The sequence below is a fragment of the Mus caroli genome, unplaced genomic scaffold (genome assembly GCF_978045245.1).
Source record: "Mus caroli unplaced genomic scaffold, Mus_caroli_1 scaffold_7, whole genome shotgun sequence".
In the NCBI taxonomy this organism is placed as follows: domain Eukaryota; kingdom Metazoa; phylum Chordata; class Mammalia; order Rodentia; family Muridae; genus Mus; species Mus caroli.
In genome coordinates, this window is record NW_028227262.1 from 33829235 (window position 1) to 33854160 (window position 24926).

General features: G+C 50.9%; 1 protein-coding gene across 5 annotated transcripts in view; it reads right to left on the reverse strand.

Moving 5' to 3' along the window:
• Window positions 1-658: 658 nt before the first annotated feature.
• Atg7 (autophagy related 7) overlaps window positions 659-24926 on the reverse strand; it is a 215374-nt gene continuing 191106 nt past the window's right edge. For all 5 annotated transcript variants that reach the window (XM_021164861.2, XM_021164859.2, XM_085840150.1 and 2 more), the window contains one exon: window positions 659-892. In XM_021164861.2, coding sequence (XP_021020520.1) covers window positions 860-892 — 33 coding nt within the window. In that variant the 3' untranslated portion in view covers window positions 659-859. The remainder of the gene's footprint in view (window positions 893-24926) is intronic.

Consider the following 24926-nt stretch of genomic DNA (forward strand, 5'->3'; position numbering starts at 1 on the left):
CTTAAGAACAATAATAAAGTGCTCTTAAACCGAAGCTGTGTGGCTCTTGACTCCTAGGGTGGCATGTGGGCTGTGGGGCCCTGTGCCCAGGTAGGCCCACTTGTTGCAGCATCTGTGTTAGGCCAAGGTCCTCTCTAGTCTCCCTTCCTGAGACCTGCTAAAGTCAGCCATGCATGGGCTTCTGTTCTGGACCTGAGACCCCAGTGAAGGTGCACAGGTGTGGGAATGGAGCAGCTCATCTATTTAGGATGGGTGGCCACAGCTGCCAAGGGCCCACCCAGAGTGAAGAGGAAGACAAGCCTTGCCCCAGGAGCAACCCCGTGAGTGAGGCACCTGACTAGGCCCAGCTGGACACACCCATCCTACAGAGCTCTTCCTGCTCTCTTAGTACAGGGCTGTGGCAGGAGCTTCTCCCATCCCTGGAACAGGGTGGCACACAGCATGCCCACAGCTGGGGGAGGGTGGCTTGGTGTGCCACTTGAACACTTGAGGCTACAAACTCAGCACTCACTGCTACCCAGGGCCCAGAGCAGGTGCCCTCCCCGTGAGGCTCCTAGCACAGTCTTGTCTGATCTATGCTGGGTCCTGGGGTGCCCTTCGGCAACAGTGTGTGTCGGGGGGAGGAGATTAATGCACATGGAAGGACCTGAGCCCCAGATCAGTGGCAATGCCAAGGTTATTATTGAGTTCAGAGCTGGTGAGATGGCACAGGAAAGGGTGCAACTGGGTGGCAGAGGGTACACCCTTGTCCTTGGAGATGTGGAGATCAGGACCAGGGAGGTGGCAGGACCCAGATCACCAGTCCTGCGGTCCAGTCCTGCGCTGAGGGCCAGGTACTCCTGAGCTGTGGTTGCTTGCTTCAGACGGTCTCCTCGTCACTCATGTCCCAGATCTGTGTGGAAAAAGGCAGACACTCAACTGAAGGATTCTGCTGCCCCACGATGCCCACAGATGACATTTCCCAACTACAGTTGCTATGACAACAGAGGTATACACTCCCACAGGCACTGCGTATGCCTCCCAACATGGGGGAGGACTGATATACCCTGTCTCTTGTACAATGGGTCAAATCTCGAGTTTCTTCCTTTCACCAGGCCTCAAAGCCAGTGGGAGTACTGAATGTGAACAGGGAGCACCAGCCAGGCAGCCCCTCCCTGCATCCTCTGCCACATCTTTGGTGGACCCAGCCAGCCCCTGACTTACAGCATGTACCACTGGCCCAGTCAGCTTGCCCAGCTGTACCCTGTGCTGGAGAAGCTAAGCTTGAGAGGGCGGGAGCTCTCAGGGACCTGGCAGGAAAGCACTTGTTATCCTGTGCAGCCCTACTGTCTACACTGAACTTTATGCCAGGTGCCAACAACACTCTGGGGCAAGGGAGCTGGCTGTCACTTAGAACAGCCCTTCTCCAGCAACCCCAGGTCACCTAGGCAGGATTACAGACCAGAGACTACCAGACCTCCCCTCTGTCCCTCAGTGTGTGTCTCTGGGGAACCCACTCTTGTAACACCCTGAGAAGGAGGTAGCTCCTTAGGCCAGTCCTCTGTCCCAGTAACTCTTGGCAAAAATCCTGCGTTGAGGTGGCCTGAGGTCAACACAGCACAGCAGGTCCCAAGACTCTGGTGCCCTAAGCAGCTTAGGGCCCCTAGAGAGCTATGCCTTTAGAGCCTTCCAAAATTCCTGGAATGGGTTGCACAAGGATGCCTCAGCCCTTGCAGAGCTAAGGGAAAGAACAGCTTGTTGGGAGGAGGTGATAGGTCTGGCCAAGTTACGTTCATAGCAATGCTGGCTGTCAAGGATGTGGAGAGCAACCCAGAAAGTGACTTCTCTCCTGCAAGGGTGGCAGTGTCCCTCATACTGTCCCTCCATTTCTACATAGGCCCTCAGAGAAAAAAAATTGCCACCTGTCCTGTGGGGCACTGTCTCTCTGGTCCTAGACCCCCACCAGACTGGAACCTGGGCTCACGGTTAGGTGGCTTTGCTGCCGGTATATAAGAGGCCCTTGACCTGGTCTTTTGGATCTGAAGACTGAGTCTGAGACAGAGCCATTCAAGTTGCAGCGTAATTCAGCTACTCATACTGGCTCATTCAACAAGCACATCTGCACCTATGACACAGGCTGTGTGCAGACCCGGAGCTAATACTCCCATTCTGTCCTGCCAGTGGGGTAAGCGGGGAAACAGCTCCGAGACGTAAAAGTTTGCCTGAGATCACATAGCCAAGCTGGAGAGAGCTTATGTAGGAAAGGCTTGGGTAGCTAGAGTGGAGGAAGGGAACGCTGAGGAGGGGGCTATGGGAGGAGGTATCAGAACAAAAGGAAGGAAGGTAAACTCTGGAATCTTCTGGGCAGTGGCACCCTCTGGATGGGCAGGGAGAGCCTGTCATGGTTAGAGTGCTTGCTCCTGAACCAGATGCTTAGCTTGAAGGTTGACCAGGTGGGACTGTTGCTGCTGGCACTGTCTGGGCCTTAGAGAGGCTCCTTCAAGCCACCCAAAGGGTTTATTGTGAAACCATTGGGATTTTCCAGACCCATTTTCTAGGGCGAGTGAAGGGCTTCTCCACTAGTGCAGCCTGGCCACACTCACTGTGGGGTTTACATGGTACCCAGGCTAGCACTGGCCTGAACAGCCTCCGGTCGCCTTCTGCATGAATGAAGAATATAATGACTGGACAGAAGTTTGTTCAATGTTAATGCTTGGTATGGGCATAGGGCAGTTACCAAGTTTCACCTGATAGCCCAGAATATCCTTGAACTCACAGCAATCCTCCTGCTTTAGCCTCCCAAGTGCTGGAGTTACAGGTATAATCTACCCTGCCGAGGTTCCATGTTTTATAAGGCTCTTAAAATGTCTATGCTGGCTTGTGTTTTGTTGCCCTGACAAGAGTTAGACTGACTTGGGATGAAAAAAATCCCTCCAATAAGAGGCAAGCCTAGGGGGGCATTTTCTTGATTAATGATTGATGTGGGGGGACAGTACATTCACTGGGCACAAAACAGGCTAAAAGGGCGGTGAGTCCTCAGTAGGCCCTGCTTGCAGCCAGAGAAGGCAAAGGTCTCTTAAGTCACACAAAAAAGAGAAACACTTGTTGGTCTTTGGGGACATGCCAACCAAAACACATAAGGGCTGAGGAGATATGATGGTGTAGTGAATGAAAAAAAAAAAAAAAAAAAACAACACTTGCCATGCAAGCATGAAGACCCGAGCTCAAGTCCCTAGATGTCATGTAAAGCTGGACATGGTGGCACGTGTCTGTGACCCCAGTGCTCCTACAGAGAGATGAGAAGTAGAGACCAACATCTCCAGGAATTCTGGGCCAGCTGGCCTGCGGCACACAACAGAACTTACCCTCAAATGAGGTACAAGGTGGGGACTGACAGGCCTTATCTCTTTCATATGTACACAGGTATGCATACGAGTACATGAAGGTGCACAAACAGTCACACTTCATATGCACATATTTAGTTAAGGTTTCTGTTGCTGAGATAAACACCATGACCAAAAGCAACCTGGAGAGGAAAGAGTGTATTTCACTGACACATCACGGGCTCACTGAAGGAGGGCAGGGCAGGAACCACAGCTCTCAAGGAAAGACAGCAAGCCATGACTCTGAGATGAGAGAAAGGCCCTTCTAACCAGGCCTTATGGGAGGTGCCAGAGGAAGTCTGCCTGACTCCACAGCCCCACAGCCATTAAGGTGTACCGGTCTGCAGCACTGGTGTGAAGGCTCTGGAAAGAAGATGCCAGCAGCCAGTTTCAGCCTGGGTCTGCTTTGGACGACACTGCGGTACACACCATGGGCCAAGGGGCCTCTTCCATACACACTGTCATCACCCGGGAATAACACAATTATATTTTGGGGTGTGTTAAAAGTGTTCATTTGCTAATGTAAACATCTTAAGCCACATTGCAGCTTGTGAAAGTTGGGGCTGACACTCCTCATTCCTTAATATAAAGACTCTGCGGGCCTCTGCGCATCCTGCTTCCCACCTCCTACGATACATCGCTCTTCTGGGAAGGACAGGGAATTGCAGATAGAGTGGACTGTGCTGGAATTGGGTAAGGACCTTGACCCTAGCCTGCTCCCCAGACTCCCCAGGAGGAATCAGAATCTCTAGAAGAGATGGGAAGGCCTGTCATACTTCCTTCTGAGGGATGTGAGCCCTCTTAGCCTTTTCCTTGTGTGCCACCATCCCCCACAGACTCTTTCCAAGCCCTAGGTTTGGGGGCAGGGCTATTAGCAGGTGATACTAAGACCAGGAAGGACTTCCTAGGATAAAATACCTAATTTAAGAGTGAGGGCCAGAAGAGGGTAGGGCTTACAGGGTAATGAGGCTGGTCCATGACATTCTAGGTTGGTAGGCAGGCAGGAAGGAAGCAAGGCACTGTCTGGGGGCAGTAAGCAGAGGGGACAGTGGAGGCCACAGCCCGGGGAAGCTGGGAGCTGAGGGCAAGGTTGGCTGTGAGGGCTGTGCCGCCGCAGGTCCCCATCTGAGAAGCAGGCAAGGGAGTCTGTTGCTGCCACTGGCTCTCCATGAGCCCTTGGGAGTTACAGATGAACCTGCAACAGTGTGGGACAGACACAGGCCTGCTTGTCCTAGCCAGGGCTTGCTTCCCATGTGGTGGGGTCAGTGAGGAGGCAAGAGCGCCCATATCCGAGCGAGCGAGCGTGCCTGCGGCTACTCACCAACTGCTTATCAGTTCTCACTGAGGGTTGGTTGCTAAGGAGCTGGGGATAGGGGCTATCAGATCACAGGCCCTCTGGCAGCCTTTCCTCATCTTCTAAAAACCGGGCCATACACCCTGTAGTTTCTATCCTGAAGGAACTCCTGTAGACTGTGAGCAAGCTTAGTCCCACATGGACTCACATGGATGCAACTTCCCTCCATCCCTCAAAAGCCTTTAAGCATCAGAAAACCTTAATTCTTTTGGTTTCCAAGAATAAACTGAAGGGCCCGTCTCTCCCTTCAGGACTCCCACTCTGCATGGCAGCGTCGGTCAGCTTGCCTGGTTCTTCCTCCCTACCTCTCATACCCTGCTGCCTCTGGTATGTTCTGCACCCTCCCTCCCCTACACTCCACTCTCCTACCCTCTTCACGGGTGGATTACACCCTCACAGTGCAAATGAAGCTGGCTCTGTTATATCAGCCCTTAGCCGGGATGGTTTTATGTCAACTTGACACAAGCTTGAGTGGTCTTAGGAGCCTCAACTGAGAAAACGACTCCATCAGATCAGGCTGTAGGCTAGGCAAGCCTGTAGGAGCATGTCCTTAATTAGCGATGGATGTAGGAGGGCCCAGCCCACTGTGGGTGGGGTCTTTCCTGGGCAGACAGTCCTGGGTTCTGTAAGAAAGCTGGCTGAGTAAGTGACAGAGAGCAGCCAGCCAGTAAGCAGCACCTCCCATGGCCTCTGCATCAGCTCCTGCCGCCAGGTTCCTGCCTTGTGTGAGCTCCTGTCCTGGCTTCCTTCAATGTGGAAGTGTAAGGCAAAAAAAAAGTCTTTCCTCCCCAACTTGCTTCATCACAGCAATAGGAACCCTAAGACAGCTCCTTCTGGAACTTTCCACTTGGACCTGTTTGCTGTTGTTGTTGTTATTCTTGTTGTAATAGAGATGTGGGGGAGGTGGGGCAACAAAGAGAGGTGACAGCTCCCCACACCTAGAGACCTAGCACGCTCTCTGTGGCATAGAGGTCAACTGTCTCTCTGAGGAAGGGACACTGTCCCATGAAAGCCAGGGTGAGGGGCATGGAAAAGAGGTAAGGCGGGTCCCATAAGTCTGGACTGGAACCTCTGTCTCCCACCTCAGGGAGAGCCAGAGCCTTCTCCCCTGGCATGAGGAGGGACACAGGGTCTATTTGCAGGTGGATTTAAGGTAAACATGTTTACAAATGAATTAGAGGAGAAAATTAACCCTATGCCTGTTACCAAGCACAAGAAGATGAGACCAGGACGTGAGAACAAGTTTCCTAATGTTGGGACCCCAGGTGTGCATTCAGTCCTCTGTGCTCAGTACACTCTCAGACCAGAGGCACAATGGGTGCGTGTTTGTGTGTGTGTGTGTGTGTGTGTGTGTGTGTGTGCGCAGGCACACATAGGGGTTGCTCCAGGAACTGGGGCTGGGGACCCTGTCTGTAGGAAGGATCCACACATCTACTAGTTTCTTCCATCCTCCCAGGAACTGCTGAGCAAGAATTTTCAGGGAAGTTTCAAGATGGAAGATCCTGGAACTGTGGCGGTCCTAGCCCACTCCTGCCTCTTCATTTTAGTTTGGAAGATAGGCCTCTTGGGGGGTGGGGACAGATGTGTTTAGTCCCCTTCCTGGGGTGTCAGAGAAGGGGATCTGGAGAATGTCACCACAAATGAGAGCCACTGAGGTGGGGCACAATACCTGACACAATGGGAGCAGAGCCCCTGCAGGCTTTGCCTTCTCCTGACCTTCACTGACCTTCAGAAGAAGCAGGCTAAGCCCCATCTCTGCTCAGCCCCTCTATGGACTGAATGGGAGGTGGGATGCGGGAGGCAGGATGCATGGGGAGGCAGACTCAGAGTCTGGGCTTGTTTGCACTCTCCTAAGCTTCAAAACACATTTTTTAAATTAGGTGGTAAGAATACAGGGTAATTTTTGTGGCACCAACATACTTTCTTTCAAGATATGATTTATATGTTTGGCCCACATCTTAAATGCACTGGTGATTGAGATAAATGGCCACGCTGGAGGCTGCAAAGTGGTTTCCATTATGTAGCTCTGATTTTGGGTTCCTTAGAAAACCTTAAAGGGACAGGCGCATTCACTGCCTGTGCTCTACCTCACAGGGCTTTTAGGGTCACCATTGGAGAGGGTAGGAGAGGGGAGGGAGGCAGGAGCCCTCAGAGCTCTAGGAGAGGGTGGCTATGTACAGGCCACCTGGCAGCCCATTTTAACACTTTATGTATAGTAACAAAGGGGACCTTCAGGATAAGGGACCCATTCCAGAGGGAAGGCTTATGCTAACAGGAGTCCCTAGGGCTCTGCCTCTGGGGCTGACCATCAAGGCACAGTGCAGATACCACCGGTCTCCTAAGCCCTCTCTAAAGCTACTGCAAGCAGAGCAGCGTGGCATCCAGGTTAAGGACAGAAACACAGAGGGGCGTGGTCTGCTGAGCCCAGCCCTGAACTCCTCCTGAGTACCAGAGAAACTAAGACAGACAAGGCAGGGAGACAAGGGGCAGCTAACCTTCATCAAAGGTGCCACAAGATTCAACAAGGCACACAACTTTCAACACAGAGTGCCAGAGGATGAGATGTGGCAGAAAAAGCAGCTGCCATATACTGCACAGCACACATAAGAACTAGCAGGCTGGAGAGATGGCTCAGAGGCTAAGAGCACTGGCTGCTCTTCCAGACAAGACATAGTCAGGTGAAGGCCATCACACACACAACACACAGCAAGTCAGCACCTGTGTGTGCACTAAAGACAGGGCACTGGGCTGTTTTCAGTTTGAGGCTTTTCTTTTTGTTGCTGTAACCAAAGATCCCAAGATTTATAAAAAAGGTTTCTTTAGCTCCCAGATTTGGAGGCTGGGAAATCAGAACAGTGAAGCTGTCTGTCACTCTGCATCAGAGTATGGCGAGGCAGAACAAGGGCACTAGCTAGCTCTCCTTAGGAAGTACCACAGGTTGTCCTGGAGCATCTGTACTGAAAACAAGCCTTTACAACTTGGGAAAACAATAGCTGTTGCAAGCACTGCTGCTTTCTGTGAGCCCTGGGAGGGGAAAGTGCACAGCCTCACACAGCAGCTCCAGAGCTCCGGTCCTACACCAGCAGGGTGGTCCTGGCTGCCCCGTGCTAGTTCACAGCAGCTGCCTGCGGATACTGAGGCCAATGGGCCAGCTGTCTAAGGATGCACACTATCCAAGGGTGACCACAGGAGCGTTTACTCTGAAAGCAGACGGCAAAGACCTCCCTGAACACAAACATCCTCCACCAGGTGTGCACCAAACTCTACCCTTCACTTGGGAAATGGAAAGTTTTCATTTCTTTCTCTCTGTCTGGTCAAAGAGCCTGGGAAGAAGTAGCCCTATCCCAGCTCCAGGCTCTCTCCCAGGACAGCAAAGAGGGGTCAGAACACAGCTGCCAGGCCAGGCTACAAGACTCTGAGCTCCTGGTCATACTCCTTGAGCTTGGACTGGCAGAGGCTGGAGAGACCAGGACCTGTGGGATGCTGTGCACAGCAACAGTCTTGAAAGACGGTGGGTTTTGTCCAACTTGCTCTAAGGAGCTATCTGTAACTCCTGGACCTCAACTCTCTGCCATCCTGCTCCTCTGGCTTCAGAGGCCAAGGCTGGCCTGCACAGTTGTAGCCACCCAGAGCCCATAGGCATCCTGTTCGTGTGGGGCAGGGGCCTTAGACTGATGGATGTCTGGTGTCTGAGGACCTATAGTGGGCACAGGACTCTCCTTCCTCCACATGCAATCATCCTTTCCCCGCTGGGGAAGGATGGAGCTGCTTTGGGGCCCCTCTTCCGTGTATGCATGCTAGGGTGTGGTGTGGAGTGTCTTCAATTATTAGAGTAAGAGGTGAGGCTAGCAGGGTCCCTGGAACTAGAAGGTTTTGGGGAATCAATCTCTCTCTCTCTCTCTCTCTCTCTCTCTCTCTCTCACACACACACACACACACACACACACACACACAGCTTAAGGACAACAGTGTTCTGAAGGAACATGAGAGTATCTGTTTTTGCCCTGGCTGTCTGCTGCCCCTGCCTAAATATAGAGACATCTCAGAATGGGCATCCATGGCCGTCCCAGTACCTCAGGGCCAAGCGATGGTGGTGGGACACAGTGCTAAGGCCCACTGTAGAAGAGTGGGGTCCTCAGGGAAGCCTTGTGCTTCCCCATTGGCTCCTGCCTAAGAAATCCAGACAGGAGTTGCTGTACCAGTCTCACGCCCAAGCCTGACGGTAAGCTACTTGGAGACCTGTGTGGTCCCTGCTCTTGCTTTGTGAGTGACTGAGAGGCAAAGATGCTAGGCTCACACTTTCCCTTGGGAAGTCTCCAGTCCAAGCAGGGAATCACTCATATGAGCCAAGCAGGAGTCTTTAGATGGGTGCAGGGAGAAGCCTGAGCTGGAGGGAACAGAAGGCAGTGCTCAGAGAAGGCTCTTAGGGGATGACTGGCCTATGTCTGGAGGATGCAGAGTTCTAGCAGAAATGTCTGCATGGCCTCCAAGGATGTCCCCCTAAGTAGGACATCCATGAAATCTGACCTTTCAGGAAGGCTTCCTGGAGGAGGGGTCTGCAAGGAGACAGAAGCACCAAGGAGCTGAAGGCTGGCCAGGCAGACTGCTGCAGGCAGAGCCAGCAGGGCAGCTTGGGCTGAGCCGGGAGAGAGGAGCAGAACTGGTCTTCCTAGGCACCGGGACTTTGAAGGCCCATATGAAAAGACAGGGACTATGGCCATCAGGCCACCAGGCCTTGGGAGATCACAGTTCCCCACGTGTGCTGCAGGACACCAGATTTTGAGAGAGAGAAGACTGTGGACAGGTCTGCTGTGTCAGAGCTCTGTGTCATGCTCTGCAGTCATGGAGTATGTGGTGTCCCTTCAGTACAGCACATAGGAAGCCATTGTGTGTGGTCCCTGCCCAGTGGCACGTACCCGCCGGGCATCAAGGACTGCCATTCAGGAAGGCTGATGCCATCCAAGCTGTTGTGGATTTTTGGGGGGCACTGTCTTTACACCATGGCACACAGGGCCTGTGGTGAGCAGCAGATGCAAGGACAGACAGACACACGGCTACAGCTCCAAGGGCAACAGGGTTCTGATGTAACTCAGGGGTGTCTTTCTTTACCTTGGCTTCTCGGGCCCATGCCTAAATATAGTGATGTCTCAGGACAGGCGCCCATGGCCGGCCGGCCGGCCAGCCTCGCACTGTGCAGCTGACAGTGATGGGTCACAGCGCTAACACTCATGGCTTTTCACCAGAGATGTTTCACTCACGCATCTTGATCTGTTTCAGACTGCTGCATCCTTGGCAGCAGGGGCCAAGGCCGAGACCTGGACGGAGGGGCGCCACCATGCCAGCCTGCTTAGCAGCTTCTCCCTGGGACACAAGGGTGGCCAGGTTCTGCTGGGCAGTACTTTTCCAACCACTTGGACTTGCTCAGGCTGGGCGTCCTCTGAGGGGCCTTGGCCATGCCAGCCCTCATGGCAGTGTCTCCCTGGTACATGAGGCCGGCCAGGTTCTGCTGGGCAGTACTTTTCCAGCCTTGAGGTTCGTGGATCCCAACTTGCCCTTCATGGCAGCTCATCCCCAGCGGTGGGAAACACGCCTCAAGAAGAGTTCCAAGATTTGAAACTGGCTATAACATGAAAGCCTTTCTGTTTTAAGAGCAAAAATGAAAGGGCAGTTGTTTCCCTTAATAAACACCCTTTTAACCCATTTTACAAACAAACCAGCTTTCTGCTTCTAGTTTCTTTCCTGTTCCTCTTTTCCTTAGTTAATTTGATAAGCAACAGGCGCCAAGCTGGTCATAGAACTAAGAAAGAAAAACTGTGGCTTTGAGAAATGGCCTGTGTGTGAAACAGCTCCACTGTCCTCTCCCATCCCCCACCTTCCTAGACAGCACACTTAAGCCTAATGACAGCCTTTCCTGCTTCAGAACAGGGACTGCAGGGGGACAGAGAGGTGGCTTAACAGTTAAAGTACATTCTGCTCTTCCACGGAAGCCATATTTGGTTCCCAGCACGCATGTCAGGTGGCTCCCAGCTCCTGTAACCTGTGACTCCAGGGGATCTTATCTGGTGCCTCTGGTTCCTGCGGGCACCTGCACACATGTGCAAAACTCAAGCATACACACGATTAAAAAACTATCTTCAAGAAAAGAAAATAGAGACGTCTGCTTTAATAAGTTTATAGACCCAAGGCTTTTGCCCTGAAAACAGGATAAAACACCATACGGCATCCAATCCCAACACGAGGGACCAGAGAACAAGCTCCTGGATGAGCCACTGATGAAACCCCACTGGAAACTCACTTCCCTCCCGCCAAGCTACTGCAAGTTGGACTGGAAAATACGCTGCTGCACGGGAGGTTTCTGCACAGCCGCTCGAGACTGCCTCTCGTGTTTTCATTGGTTCAGGATATCAATGAAAACAAGTGGGGTGAACTGTTCTGATACCCCAAAAAGCTCCCACCCACACCAGCCTCCTGAGTCCTGGGGTAGCTTGCTGAGCAAAGCCAGATCCTGCCTCCATTGCTCCATCTTGGCCCTTGCCTCCAGTCTTCCCCCTTCACACTGGGGTTTCTTCTCTTCCCCACTGTCTGTGAAACCTGTCATGTTAGCATGGAACACTCATAGAGTAGGTTGGGTCACCAAAAGCCCTGAGGTTGGGGTGTAGCATAAAGATCACTGATGGCCTCTGGTCTGACCCCAAGAAGAAGGTTTTCATGCACACACTGTTAAAATCCACTTGGTGTTCTTAGCCATTCGCTGAGTATGCTCCTGTTGCACCTCTGGCCCCCTCCACCCACCTGTCTACTTTGTCCTCCTCTCTCTGGGCCCCAGTGGCATGCACGCCAGTCCTCTCTGTGCAGGGACATACCTGGCTCTGTCTCTACTTCAGAGTCTGTGCGGTGCTTAGCGATGACACACCCTCTGTGACTGTCAGCGGCAAGCTGAGTGAGTGGGTGCAGGAGGAAGCACTCTCCGCACAAACCCACGGAGCCTTCTTCCCACCCATTTATTCCCCGGGCGCACACCAGGGCCTCAGCAGCGTGGCCCTTCCCAGCACAGTGGGGACTAGCTGGTGGGAACTCTGTAGCTTCTGGGTCAAACTGGGCACATTCTCAGGGGTGGTTCTGGAGAAGGTTCCTGAAAGTGAGACCAGTATAGTACTGAGAACAGAGCTGGTATGCTGGAGCTCTCGGTGAACATCAGTTGCTGTGACTTTCATGCTATGTCATTAGGACAGACATTAGCAAACAAGAATAGCCGGCTCGTAGACAGTGTGGCTGGCTGCACTTTGACCTTGCAGCTGAGCGAGCCCCTTCACTCCGGCTCGTAACAAATAGGCACACAGGAGGAAGGGGCTTGAGTTAGGGGGCTCCATCAATCTGGTGAACAGCTAGGCCATCCTACGACATTCACCAAAAGGCACCAAGGGCAGGTATGAAGGGACAGAGTGGTCTCTCCCATTCCAAGGTACCCTGCTAGTGGACAGGATGCCTCCCATGGCCACACCCCTCACCCTTTTACTCTGGAACCTGGCCTGGGCTGAGTACTCTGTGTCTAGTCCAGCTTCCATCTCCCAGAGTAACAGATCTGGGGCAGGACCATCAGACTGGGAGCTCAGCTCGCTCTGTACACATGAACTGAGCCCAGGTGGCTGGAGAGCTTCCCTGGGGGACAGCTGAGGTCCTGCAGTGCCCAACGTTCACAGGTCTGGAGGATACACTCACCAAGACTAGACATTGCTTTCCTCTTTTCAATGCCTGGGAGAAATCTTGGGCTTGTCTGCTAGATAGGGCTCCCACAGAGCCACACCCCACTCTATCATGGCAGTGGTCATCTCCTCCCCATCCCCTGCCCACTAAGACAGGATTTCTCTGTGTAGCCTTGGCTATCCTGGAACTCACTCTGTAGACCAGGCTGGCCTTGAACTCAGAGCTCCACCAGCCTCTGCCTCCTGAGTGTTGGAATTAAAGGTGTGTACTGCTGGTCATTTTAAGGAAAAATAATTCTGGTGAAGGGGCTGATGGAGGCAGTGAGATGCCCAGAGGTGGGGACACATTTAAGCATATGGCACTGTGGGGTGAGTTAGAAGGATTTAGGGGTTTTCTTGCATGTCTTTGTTCTGCTAATGCAGACCACTCCTTTGCCATTAAGCACTGAGGTTTCTCAGAAGCCCTGGGAAAGGGATTTGGGGACTGCTCTAGCATAGATGCATCTCAGGGTCCTTAGGGCTCCCTCCATGTGAAGGCCACACTTTCTGGAATTTCCCACAGGCTGCCCCCTCCCACACCCCCAGCAGCAGGACAACAGACATGCGCAGCTCAGCTGGGGCTCTTGTGGCCTGGAACAGACAGGAGTGTGCAGCTGCCTGCAGGGCCTTGCCCCTGCTGTGAATGCCTCTGACAAATGCATTGATTGTTCAAAGCAGACAGTTTGTGGAGTCATGTCTGCTGAGATGGGCAGGGCGTTAGAACACATCTGCACCCATTCCTTCTGTGTGATAACCCAGGTCTCTACCAGCCAGAGGCCTGTGCACAGAGACCCAAGGCATAGGCTACACCTGTTCTAGTACACACACAGTCTGAACACCTGTCTGGGCCACACAGGGGCAGGATAGGAAGGCAAGAGGACCAATGGGAAGGCAGTTAGATGTGGATGGTTGAGCAGCCAGGTAATGGTTACAGACCAATCTCTGCCTTCCTGGTGTGCAAACGTTGGTCCTTACCTCTTCTGCTCTGTCCCCTCAGTCATCAAAATAATATGTATGACCTGTGCCATTCATCAGGAAAGGTCCCAGACAAGAAAACAAAGGCAGTGGAGGACAGAAGCCAGCTGGTAGTGGGGACAGACCCCACCCGGCTTTATGATAATAAAGTCGGAAAATAGTGGGGGCAGACCCCTCCCAGTTGGCAGCAACCAAGTCACATACCTGAGAGATTTGGGGACTCTCCCTTGCCTACACCCCACTATCTGGCCAGTAAGGATGGCAGGGTGTGTTTTGTCTGTAATTCCTGGTTGAACAAGATGGGAAAGGATTCTGTCTTCTGGAAGCATACTTCAGGCTGGGGTGCTGGCTCCATGACATAGCCCTTGTCCGGCAAGTGAGTGGCCCAGGGCTGACACATTCTGCTGCCCTGCGTGCACTGGGCAGAGGGCAGTGCTCAGCTGCTTCTCTCTGCTGCTGTCCGAAGTTTAATTGCACTGACTTGTTTTTCCTAACTAGTGGCTTTAATTACTTCTAATGATCAAAGAGTGTTGGAGTGTTTGTTTGCTTGGGTTTTTTTGTTTTGTTTTGTTTTGTTTTGTCTTAGATATTGGGTATTAAGCACAGGACCATGTGCCTGCTAGACTATGTTCTACTATGGTGCTACATACCCAGCCTAAATATACAGCTTAAATTCTTTCTTCCTTCCTTTTCTTTCTTTCTTTCTTTCTTTCTTTCTTTCTTTCTTTCTTTCTTTCTTTCTTTCTTTCTTTCTTTCTTTCCCTCCCTCCCTTCCTCCCCTCTCTTTTTCCTTCCTTCCTTCCTTCCTTCCTTCCTTCCTTCCTTCCTTCCTTCCTTCCTTCCTTCCTTCCTCCTCCTCCTCCTCCTCCTCCTCCTCCTCCTCCTCCTCCTCCTCCTCCTCCTCCTCCTCCTCCTCCTTCTTCTTCTTCTTCTTCTTCTTCTTCTTCTTCTTCTTTCTCTCTCTCTCTCTTTCTCTCTCTCTCTCTTTCTTTCTTCCTGCTTTTGTTTTTCAAGACAGGATTTCTCAGTGTGGCCCTGGTTGTCCTAAAATTCACTCTGTAGACTAGGCTGGCCTGGAATTCAAAGATCTACCTGCTTCTGCCTCCCAAGTGCTAGGATTGAAGGCGTGCGCCACCAATGCTACCACCGCTGGCTTTGAATTCTTAAACAAAACAGGAACAGTGCTCCCCTAGGTGGGCTTTTGAGGTGCCCCAGAATGTGATGTCAAGTACTGAGTTCCTACTCCCCCCTCTCTTCACTAGGTGTCCTCTCAACAAGAGCTCACACTGCCTCCTGATTGATCAGGATTGATCAATTGATCGAATGCAGTTTCCCGTTCTATGCTACACACACCTCAGATGCAGCTCCTCTCTGACTGAATCACCCTCCAGGCCACTTTTTTACTCCTTTCGTGGGAAGCTCCCCACACTGCTCTTCCCCATGGGCAGGCTGGCTGGATGCAGACTAGTGAACTCAATATTTTATGTATAAATTCTCTTCTTTTGGTCCCTTGAATTGTGTCTTACTCTTTTGGTCTAAACATAGCCCAGGCAGCTCTGAAATTCACTATGAAGACCAATATGGCTTAGAACTTACAGAGATCCACCTACCTCTGCCTCTTGAGTATTGGGATTAAAGTCCCGGACCACTGTGCCTGGCCTGGTGGTTGATTTCTTATGTGGTTAATTTTTTAGATGCTTTTAACTTTTTTGCTCTATCAATAAAACATATGCAGGTCTTGCATATGCATTATAACATTTTTACTGTACTGCTTAGTATATGCAAGACCTGAATATACTAAGCAAGAGTTCTACCACTGAGCTGTGCATCTGACCCTTATAAACAAGCTTCTTCCATTGAGCCAAACCTCCAGCAGAGACCTTAGTCAATGAGAAAACTCTCAGTTCAGTCAGGACAAAGCAAGAAATCAACTGTGGCTGAGATCAGCATCAATCAGACAATGCAATAAGATAAGAAAACACGCTGCACAGAGGGCTGCAGTCAGTTCAGTGGGTAGGAGCCCTGACTGCTCTCCCAGTGGACCAGGGTTCAGTTCCCAGCACCCACATGATGGCTCACAACATTGTCTTCTGGCCTTGAGAACACTGCATGTGAGTGGTAAATAGATATATATTCATGCATGCAAAACACCCACACATATAAAATAAAATTAAATTAAAATTAAAAACTAAAGCTTTAAAATTGTTATCTATAAGCCAGGCAGTGGTAGCACACACCTTTAATCCCAGCACTTGGGAGGCAGAGGCAGGCGGATTTCTGAGTTCGAGGCTAGCCTGGTCTACAGAGTAAGTTCCAGGCCAGCCAGGGCTACACAGAAAAACCCTGTCTTGAAAAACCAAAAAATAAAAAATAAAAAAGTTATCTAGAGAAGGAATGGTTAATTTGGGAAACCTTAGAAAATTTTCAATTGACTAAAACAAGAAAGGTTAATAAGACTGCCAAGTAGGTGGCATATAAAAATCAAGATTTCCTGCATACCAGTAATAACTTGGAAAAAAATCAAAAGAGCCAAAGACATTATTAGCAATCCTATTGTTTATATGACAGCAACTGAACAAAGTCAAAGGACTCCTCTAGACAGAGCCTAGACGATGGGTATGAATTAAGCTTACAGGCTGTCATAGTTTTATCCATGAACTTGGCAGACAGAGGGTCAAGGTAATGACATTTTAATAAGCACAATAACATTTCAATAAGCACATTGTGCAGTTCACTAAGCTAAATCAATGGCCACCAGAGAATTTTTCAAAAGAATTTGGACAGAACTAGCATTTTAATTTTATGCAGGATAGCTACAAGAATTTTTGAAATTTTCTGATGTTTTTTCCTAGACCACTAATGATTTTAAAGAGGTACTAATACTGGCTGCTTAGATAGATGCTGTATCAGGGCTAGAGTGTTTGGCAGTTAGGGGAATGCACTGCTCTTGCAGAGAACTGGAGTTTGGCTTCCAACACCCACAATGGCTTATAAGTCCAGCTCCAAGGGACCTGGCGCCCTCTTTTGGACACCATGAACGCTGCACTCACATATGCATATTTCTACACATAGACACACATATAAGGAAAAAATATGGCTTCTTAAAGTTGTTACACATATCAACAAACAAGTGTGTCTAAGACAGGACAAAGGAGAAGGGAAAACTCCAATGAATGATGTGCCATGAATCTCTCCTGAGTGAAATTAGTCACTCAAGCTAAAGCAAAAGAGGGCTTTTGTTTTGGTTCCCCAGGAAATAACTAAGTTGTGATGTGACTCAGCCAGCAGAAGGTGGGACATAGGAGGCTTGTTCCTGCTGCACTGGATCAAACATCTGCTCACAGAGAAAGACTATGAGATGACAGGACCATGGTGGGCCTGCTAGATCTGGACTGCCTGGGATTTATTAAGTACATTGGAAACAGACAGTCCTCGCTAGGAGTCTTCTGCTTTTCTGAGAAATGTGTAGTACTTCTGTATTTCTGTAAGACACCACACTCCAAGGGAAATGCCGTATTAGTTTCCCAGGGCCTCATTGCTGGTGGCCAGAAGACAATGCCTCCCTTCACCTGCTGTGTTTGGATGCCTTTCTGTTAAGGCAAGGCTCAGCTGGCCAGGGCTAGGCAGAGCCTACCAAGCAGCCAGGCAGCCAGCAGCAGCTGAGCACAGAACAGGACTAAGGCTTGGGGAGGAAAGGGTGTCCCTCGAGAGAGACAGCCACAGAGGGAAACAGAGTGTTTGGAGATGCTTTTGAACAGAGCTTTGAAAATGGCCTTGCCTGTTTTGGCCTAGGGCTACATACTTAAAATGATAAAGCTGTACTCTCTGCTCAGCTTGAAACCACAGCCAGTGTGAGCATGCAGGGTGCATGCTTCTGGAGAAGAAAGGGCTGGGGCACCCAAGAGACTACTGCTGGTCAGTGTGGAAACTAAAGACTGGACGCCAGGCCCTCTCCAGTCCTTGTGTCTTGTGCTGGGTTCTGTTTCTGTTCTTTCTTTCCCACAGGCTTCCCATGTGAGCTGGGTTCCACGACTGCTGTTTGGATATATGCGGGGATGGACTGGGGTATAATTATTCTAACAGCACGAGGGGCAATTTTGCTTCCAGAGCAACACTTTAAAACCTTTGTATCCTGCTGCGTGCCAGCATCACCAGAGTGCTTCCTTCAGAGTGCGAGCAGGAGCAGCGTTATAAATCAGATATGGGGAAGCCAGCCTCCAAGAGGCAAGTCCACATTCAGGGATCCCTGAGAAATGGCAGCCTGGACTTTCCGAGACTCAAACGAGGAAGGTCACAATGTCCCGGTTCTGCTACCATGCTATGGCGCATCGAGGTACTGAGAGGACTACTACTGAGGTATGAGGATCATTTTACCAGAACTGAACATCCTTCCCTCTCCTCCTTCAAGGACAGGGGAAGACAGAGAGGGACTGATTTGAATGGATGGCCCCATCATTTACAAATCATGGCTTCTGAGTGACCCCCTATAATCCAGGGGTGGAGAGGGACGAGAAATGACTGGAGTTGGATCTGTTACAAGTTTTGAGAGCCACATTATGATGATCTCAACATCCTGTGGGAAGTACTTGACAAAACTACCTGCAGTATCTTCCTAGCCTTGCTAGAGCCCTCTGAGGGATCCCTGTGTCCACTTCACAGAGGAATAGATGTCTGAGAACAGGAAAACAGGCTTGAGGCCTCAGCTGGCTGGCTAGCAGAGAACAGGCTAGACTTCTACATCAGAGAGCAAACTGTGCAAGGGTGGGGGGTGTGGGGTGTGGGTGGGGTGGATCATATGCAGAGGGCTTTCATGCTGTGAGAGGCCAACACTTTTTATTGTGTGTGCAGCGCAGGCTCCTGCAACCCAGGTCTAGATTGGGGTTTGCCCTGTATGGCTAGGAGTGTTTCATTATTCAGTCATATTTTTAAACTTGGCTGTGCCACTCGGATATAAATGAACATTAGAAGCTGAGCCTAAATTCTGTGAATAATTAGGTCTGTAGCCATGCAGTGGGGCTGGACTGCTGCTCCAAGCCCGTCCCAGCTCAGTGCAGTTCCTCCTGGGATGAGGTCTCAGTGACCTTTCCCAACCCTGTGGAGAGATCCTTTACTCTGCACATCTGTGCACCTCAGTTGGCTCATCCTGGAGCCCATGATTCATGAGTGTCCCTAGGAATCCCCCCAGCATCTCCATCACTTTGCAGACTACTTTAGTTAGGAGAAAGGCAAGAACACAGCAGATGGTCGCCAGTGCCTTCCCCATCCCAGTCCTCTACTGACTCCTGCAAGGACATGCAAGGTCTCTTTTGAGGTGGCTTTTGCCCTACAGCAGAAGGTTCTCAGACAAAAGAAAGCAGATGGACAGGTGGTGGTGGGGGATATAAAAACCTCTTTCTAGCAAGAGTAGCCCTGTGGAATGCTTTAGTCTCAGGGTTTCAGCACACGGTACCCTGGCTCTACTGGCCCTTAGCTGATGGACTTGGGACAAGTTATTTATGCTCTATTCCTCAGGGTTCCTCTCCCTAGCCATCACAGAGTAGGAATGAGGTGCGGTGACAAACAGTTCTGTGGGACCAGCACATTCGTCTCTGCTGCTTCTGTGCTGTGCACACAGCAGCAATGCAGGGCAGCTAGTGGATAGTGGAGAAGATGGGTTACCAACTTTACCAGACCTGCTTACGTGCATGGTTCATCCCATGCTAAGCTTTCTGGGATGGCTGGGATGGTCATTAATTTTGGTCCTCCTGCAGGCCCCACGGCTGACCAGGCAAGCACACAGGTACAGAGCCCTGTGCCAGGAGTCCCAGGGGCCCACCCTTCACTACTTCCCACATTGTCTTCCTACAGTGCTAGCACTTTCTTCACCACAGGTCTATAACTTCTGTGTTGATGAGTCACCCTCTGTAACATCTTGCCACCCTTTCCCATTCTATCCCAGCCACACCCTGTTTCCTCTGGTTTCTGGCACCATCTAGCTTGTCCAGCCTGTGGACTAAGCATTCTTCCCCTGGAGGACGGTGCAGGTAGCTAAGGCAGCTGGTTGCTGCTTCACACTCCACAGTTCTCACGTGAGTCACACCCGAAACAGCAGAGCCCGTGGTCTGTAAGGACTGTCTTCCAGCAAGCATGTCAGGCCGGCATGTTGACCATTATCCCCATGTTACAGAGGGGAAGGTGGTAATCCGCAGCCTCCAAAGTTCATTCCGGGGTTTTCTCCCCAGGCCTGTGTGTGGCCTGCAACACCAGCTACCCCTGCTATGCCAAAGTGGTACCCTCTCGTGCTGGAATGTGCCAATTTGTTTCCAGAATACAGACCCAAGGAGAGAACTTACAACTGCCTATGTCTGTTATAGAGATACATGCCTGGAGCATGGAGATGGAAAAGAACGTAGGCTCTGCCAAACACCAATTTAAAAAGTTAATACTAAATGCTGGTATTTCAATAGAGGAAAAAAATCACTTCCTGGATGCATGGTGGGTCCTTGACAAGCCAAGCCCAGGTCTGCAATGACTTCTCTAGGTAGGTTTTCCAGGAAATGGCTGAGAGAGGGGGAGGGAGGCTCGGTGCAGAGTGTGGCCAGAACGAGTCTTCCTCCCCCTCTGGCACCACCTTGCCTTTCTGAACAGCAAAGCCACTCTGCCATGCTCTAACTCAAAGGCTCTGTATGGCTGGGTTCTCGCCACTGTTTACCAGATGGGTAAACACAGGAAGAGGGGGCACTTCCATATCCTGCCTCTTGACTACAACAGGCTACAGAGGCCAGTGAGGGGGACACCTGTGGGACCCCTGCAGAGTTGCATGCTGGGTGGAGGGTCAGGGGGTGACACTGACTCACTGACTGCTCTGGCCTCCAATCTTCGCTTGGACAAGTTTTGTCATGTGACTCTAGGGAAGTTTATTAAGTTTCTTTAAGCCTCAGCCTCCCAGTTGCAAGATCTCATGGAAGTTACAGGACTACAAGGGCAGAGGTCTCAGGTGCCTTGCTGGCTTCCGTGGCTTACTGGGGGGCCTGGCCAGCAGGGCTAGCACCCCTCCAGGACAGTGCCATAAGATGCCTTGTTACCTGCACGTGGGGAGGGGAGGGAGAAAGTGACAGTGGGTAAGGGAGCATCTGGATGGCAATGACAAGCACTGCTGACAGGGTGGTGAGCCAGTATGTCAGGCAGCTGGGACCTGTCCTGTCCCTCAGCTGCCATGGCTCAAGGCCACTCTAAGAATAGCATCAGAGGCAAACTGGAGTCAGGTTCAAGCTCCAGAAATTTTCCACCCAGGAAGGACACACGTGTTTAATCCATCACCTTCATCCACCTCCTTCCTCAGCACTAAAATGGGGATATTAGTACCTGTGTTCCTTACACTACACACTTACTGGGAGATAGCTAGATTTTCTCAGCATGGTGGGAATGGGAATGGGCCCCACAGGCTCACGTATTTGAATGCTTAGTCCATAGCTGGTGGAACTGTTTGAGAAGGATTAGGAGGATGGGCTTTGTTGGAGGAGGTATGTCATGGAGGATGGGTTTGGAGGTCTCAAACGCCCAGACACTCCCAGTTAGCTCTCCCTCTGCCTTGTGTTTGTGGATCAAGAAGTGAGCTCTCAGCTATTATTCCAGCACCATGTCTGCCTGCCTGCTGCCATGTTCCCTGCCACCATGGACATGGACTCTAACATCTGAAACTATAAGCCCCAATAAACTCTTTTCACTGTAAGCTGCCTTGGCCATGATGTCTTTTTACAGCAAGAGAAAAGGAAGGAAGGCAGCAGTAAATAGGGAACTCCATTGCCCTAGGTTTTAAAAAATAAAGGCAGAGCTGCCGAGACCCCAGAAAATTTCATACCACCACCACCACCACCACCACCACCACCACCAACAACAACAACAACAACTCCACCACCACCACCAACAACAACAACTCCACCACCACCAAGCACACTAGTCAGAGTCTGCGCTCTGGCTGTTGGCAAGGTACAGTTTCAGAATCTGACTTGGTACTGAGGCTCACGAGCACTGCATGCTGCTGGTGTTTATCCATGTACAGGGCTCTCTGGGATTCCAGCTGAGTGCTCAGAGCATCAAGGAAGCCTGGGAATGAGCAAGTTTTTCTTCATGTGTCACGTGGGAAACTTGGATTCTGTCATGAGCCCGGGTCATTTGGAAAGAGGAACCTCAGTAGAGAAACTGTCTTCACCAGGTTGACTGTGGGCAAGCCTGTGGGGTGTTTTCTTGATGAATGATTGATGAGGGTAGGCCTAGACCTCTGTGGGCAGGGCCATCCCTTAGGCAGGTGATCCTGGGTGCTATAAGAAAGCAGGCTGAGCAAGCCACGGGGACCAAGCCAGAAAGCAGCACTCCTCCAAAGGCCCTGCTTCAGTCCTGCCTCCAATTCCTTCCCTAACTTCCTCAGTGATGGACTGTGACCTGGAAGCATAAGCCAAATAAAGCCTTTATTCCCCCATTTGGGTCATGGTGTTTTACCCTAGCAATAGAAACACTAAGAGTTAAGAGAAATCAAGGCTTCTGAGGTCCACCTTTATAGCACCCCAAGTCAGCACTGATAGTGTCAATGCTGCAGTCTGGGGTAGCTGTTCAGTATGCCACCACACTGGCTCTGAGGGCTCTGTCAGGTTTTTCTCTATGGTTTAACATGACTGCCATCGTGGGAAGCCTGTGCAATGTTTACTCTAGAATCTAACAATGCCCAGAGGTTCCTCCACAGCTCTGGTTCCGCTCAGTTGGATGGAACAAAGCAAGGCGTAGCAACTGAAGGGGATTTGCACAGCATTGCTCCTGTCCGTTTTCAGCAGCCTCGACCCTAGCACTGAACAGCCTCGTGGCACAGCTCTGAGGCATCTCAGAGCATATCTACTCTTACATCTCCACTTCTAAAGATACTCCCACCCTCGCCTGGGCCAGAACCCTCAGAGTTACAGACCCCATCCTCTCCCTGACCAGCATTCAGCCGCCTCCATTTCTCATCTGCACCTTCTCACTGTCACCTTCACCCAGCTGTCACCTCCACTTCCACTCCCACACTGCCACCTCTGTCTCTTCTATGCAAAGCCTGGCTTGCCTTGCTTCTGAAGCAGGAACCCAACCCTACATCCTGGTTGAGAGGCTCATCCTCTCATGGATCCCCACAAAGGCTGGGGTATCCTTACAAAGCTTACAGGCTCTGTTGTGTCTCAGCCTGGTGACTGTGTCTGGGCCTCACGCCTGTCCCTTTCAACACTGCTTCCGGTTACGGCCAGGTTTCCCTCTCTCTCTCATCACTGGGCCCTGACACTCCATTTCCTTTGAAGCTTACAAGCTTTCTCTCTCTTCCTGGCTCCTTCCTGTCTCAACACAGACAAGTTTCTTCCCCTCACAAAGCCTCCAGTGACACCCTCCAGGCTGGTCGGTGACCTCTCTAGTTTCCTCAGGGCACAGACAGAGAATCTGGACTTCCTCAGCTCAACAGGCCTCTGCTATAGTACCTACACCTACAGCTGGACCAGAGCTGGACCAGAGCTCCTGATGTCTGAGGGCTTTGAAAGGTTATAGTCCTGCCTGGACTGCCTGACCAGGGTCCCCTACCCCTGCAAACACTATCTTCCTCCTGTCTCTAGAATCAGCCCTCTCCATGTATACAGTTACTCTGTATCTTTTCATGGCTCGAAGGCCCTTTCCCCCCCTTGAATAATAGTCCACTGTCTGGATATACCATGATTTACCCATTCACTCGATGGGGGTGTTTAGCTATTCTTGTATCCATTCATACTTGCTTATTTACTGTGGTGGGATCAAATTCAAGGCTGTTCTAAGAACATAGGCTATACAGAGTTGCACCCCTCCCCCAGCTGCTGACAATTTCTGGTGAATACAAAGAAGGCTGTCAGTTCTATGTGGACCTAAGTTTGTTTGTTTGTTGTGTTTTTTAAAAACTCATTTGGGTAAGTATTAAAGAGTTTGGCCACTGGATGTCTAGTTATGTAGGACATTACCCAGCTGTCTTCTGAATGGCTGTGCCACCCTGAGTTCTCCCTAAGGATGGCTGTGAGGGCCCTGTCCCTTCATGTTCTTTCTAGCATTTGCTGGTGTCCATCTTCTATCGGGGTCTTTCTCAGAGGTGCCTGGTAGTTCCTCACTGCTGCTTTGATTGGCTGGTCTATGATGGCATCTGCTTTGATTGGCTGGTCTATGATAGCATCTGCTGTGATTGGCTGGTCTATGATGGCATCTGCTCTGATTGGCTGGTCTATAATGGCATCTGAAGCTGAGCACACTCTGCTGGGGTTCCCCTTGCCCAGCTGGCATGCATTTCGCTCTCTCTGACTCCTCTAGTACAGCGCTTCTCAACCTTCCTAAGGCTGTGACCCTTTAACACAGTTCCTCGTGTTATGGTAACCCCCTCAACCATAAATCTATTTTCACAGCTACTTCATAACTATAATTTTGCTACTGCTGTGAATTGTAATTAAATATCTGCTCTGCAGGCTATCTGCTATGACCCACGATGGGGTTGTTCCACCCACAGGTTGAGAAGCACTGCTCCAGCCTTACACAGCAGCAGTCAGCTCTCAACAAGCACCAGCTTAGGAATCCAATCCTGTTTAGAACAGAGTGAGACCGTGTGCTGCTCTAAGTGCCTTTACCTGAGCCACTCCATTGCCTGGCATCTCACTGCCTCTGCTACTCAGTTCAAGACAGGCTAGGTCTGCCAGCGGCTATCTTTAACCATGCAAATCATGTCTTATGCCTCATTAAACTCCAAGTTCTTTGTGGAAATGGGCTTGTCCAGCCCATGGATTTTTTTTCTCTAGAATTTATGTGCAGTATAACTGGTTTCGTATACAAGAATACTTCTATCACACATATACACACACAGTTAAAAATAAGTAAGTCCCTCCCTCTCATGGAGACATGCCAATGGCCGAGTCCATCTCTCCTCCCATGCTCCATCCTGTGAGACATGTCAGAGCTAACCACAGTGCCTGGTCGTCTATTCAGCAGGATCATGGCTCTGCAAGGAACCAAACCTCCTATTTCCAATTTTCTTTGTGGCTAGCATTGTGCTCTGCCAGGGGCTGCATTAACTCACTGAGGGGAGACTTCAGAAAGTGGAACTCTCTATGCCTCCCAGCATTGGCTATGGACAGAGATGCAGCTGGCACTTGCTGAGCATCAGTTGTCCTGGCAGCGAGAGGTCCACCCAGCAGAGTCCTCAGGCTGGCACATGGGGATCCAGTGAGTAACAAGAGTGGGTAGCATTTCCCTGAATACACGGCCCCTCATGTCTTCCTTTCCCACTGGGAAAATCCTAAGTCCCTCTGCAGAGGGGACAGGGCTGGAGCACAGGGCCGTGCTTGGTGATCTGAAAACCAGCAGACTCCGGGAAAGAACCGCAGCCATCCATCTCCCAGGCAAACCCTGCCTCTCTCGAAGATCACTGCCCTGGAAGGAAAATCTGCCAGCCTGGCACATGTGGCTCTCAGCTTTGAGTCACCCTCGCTG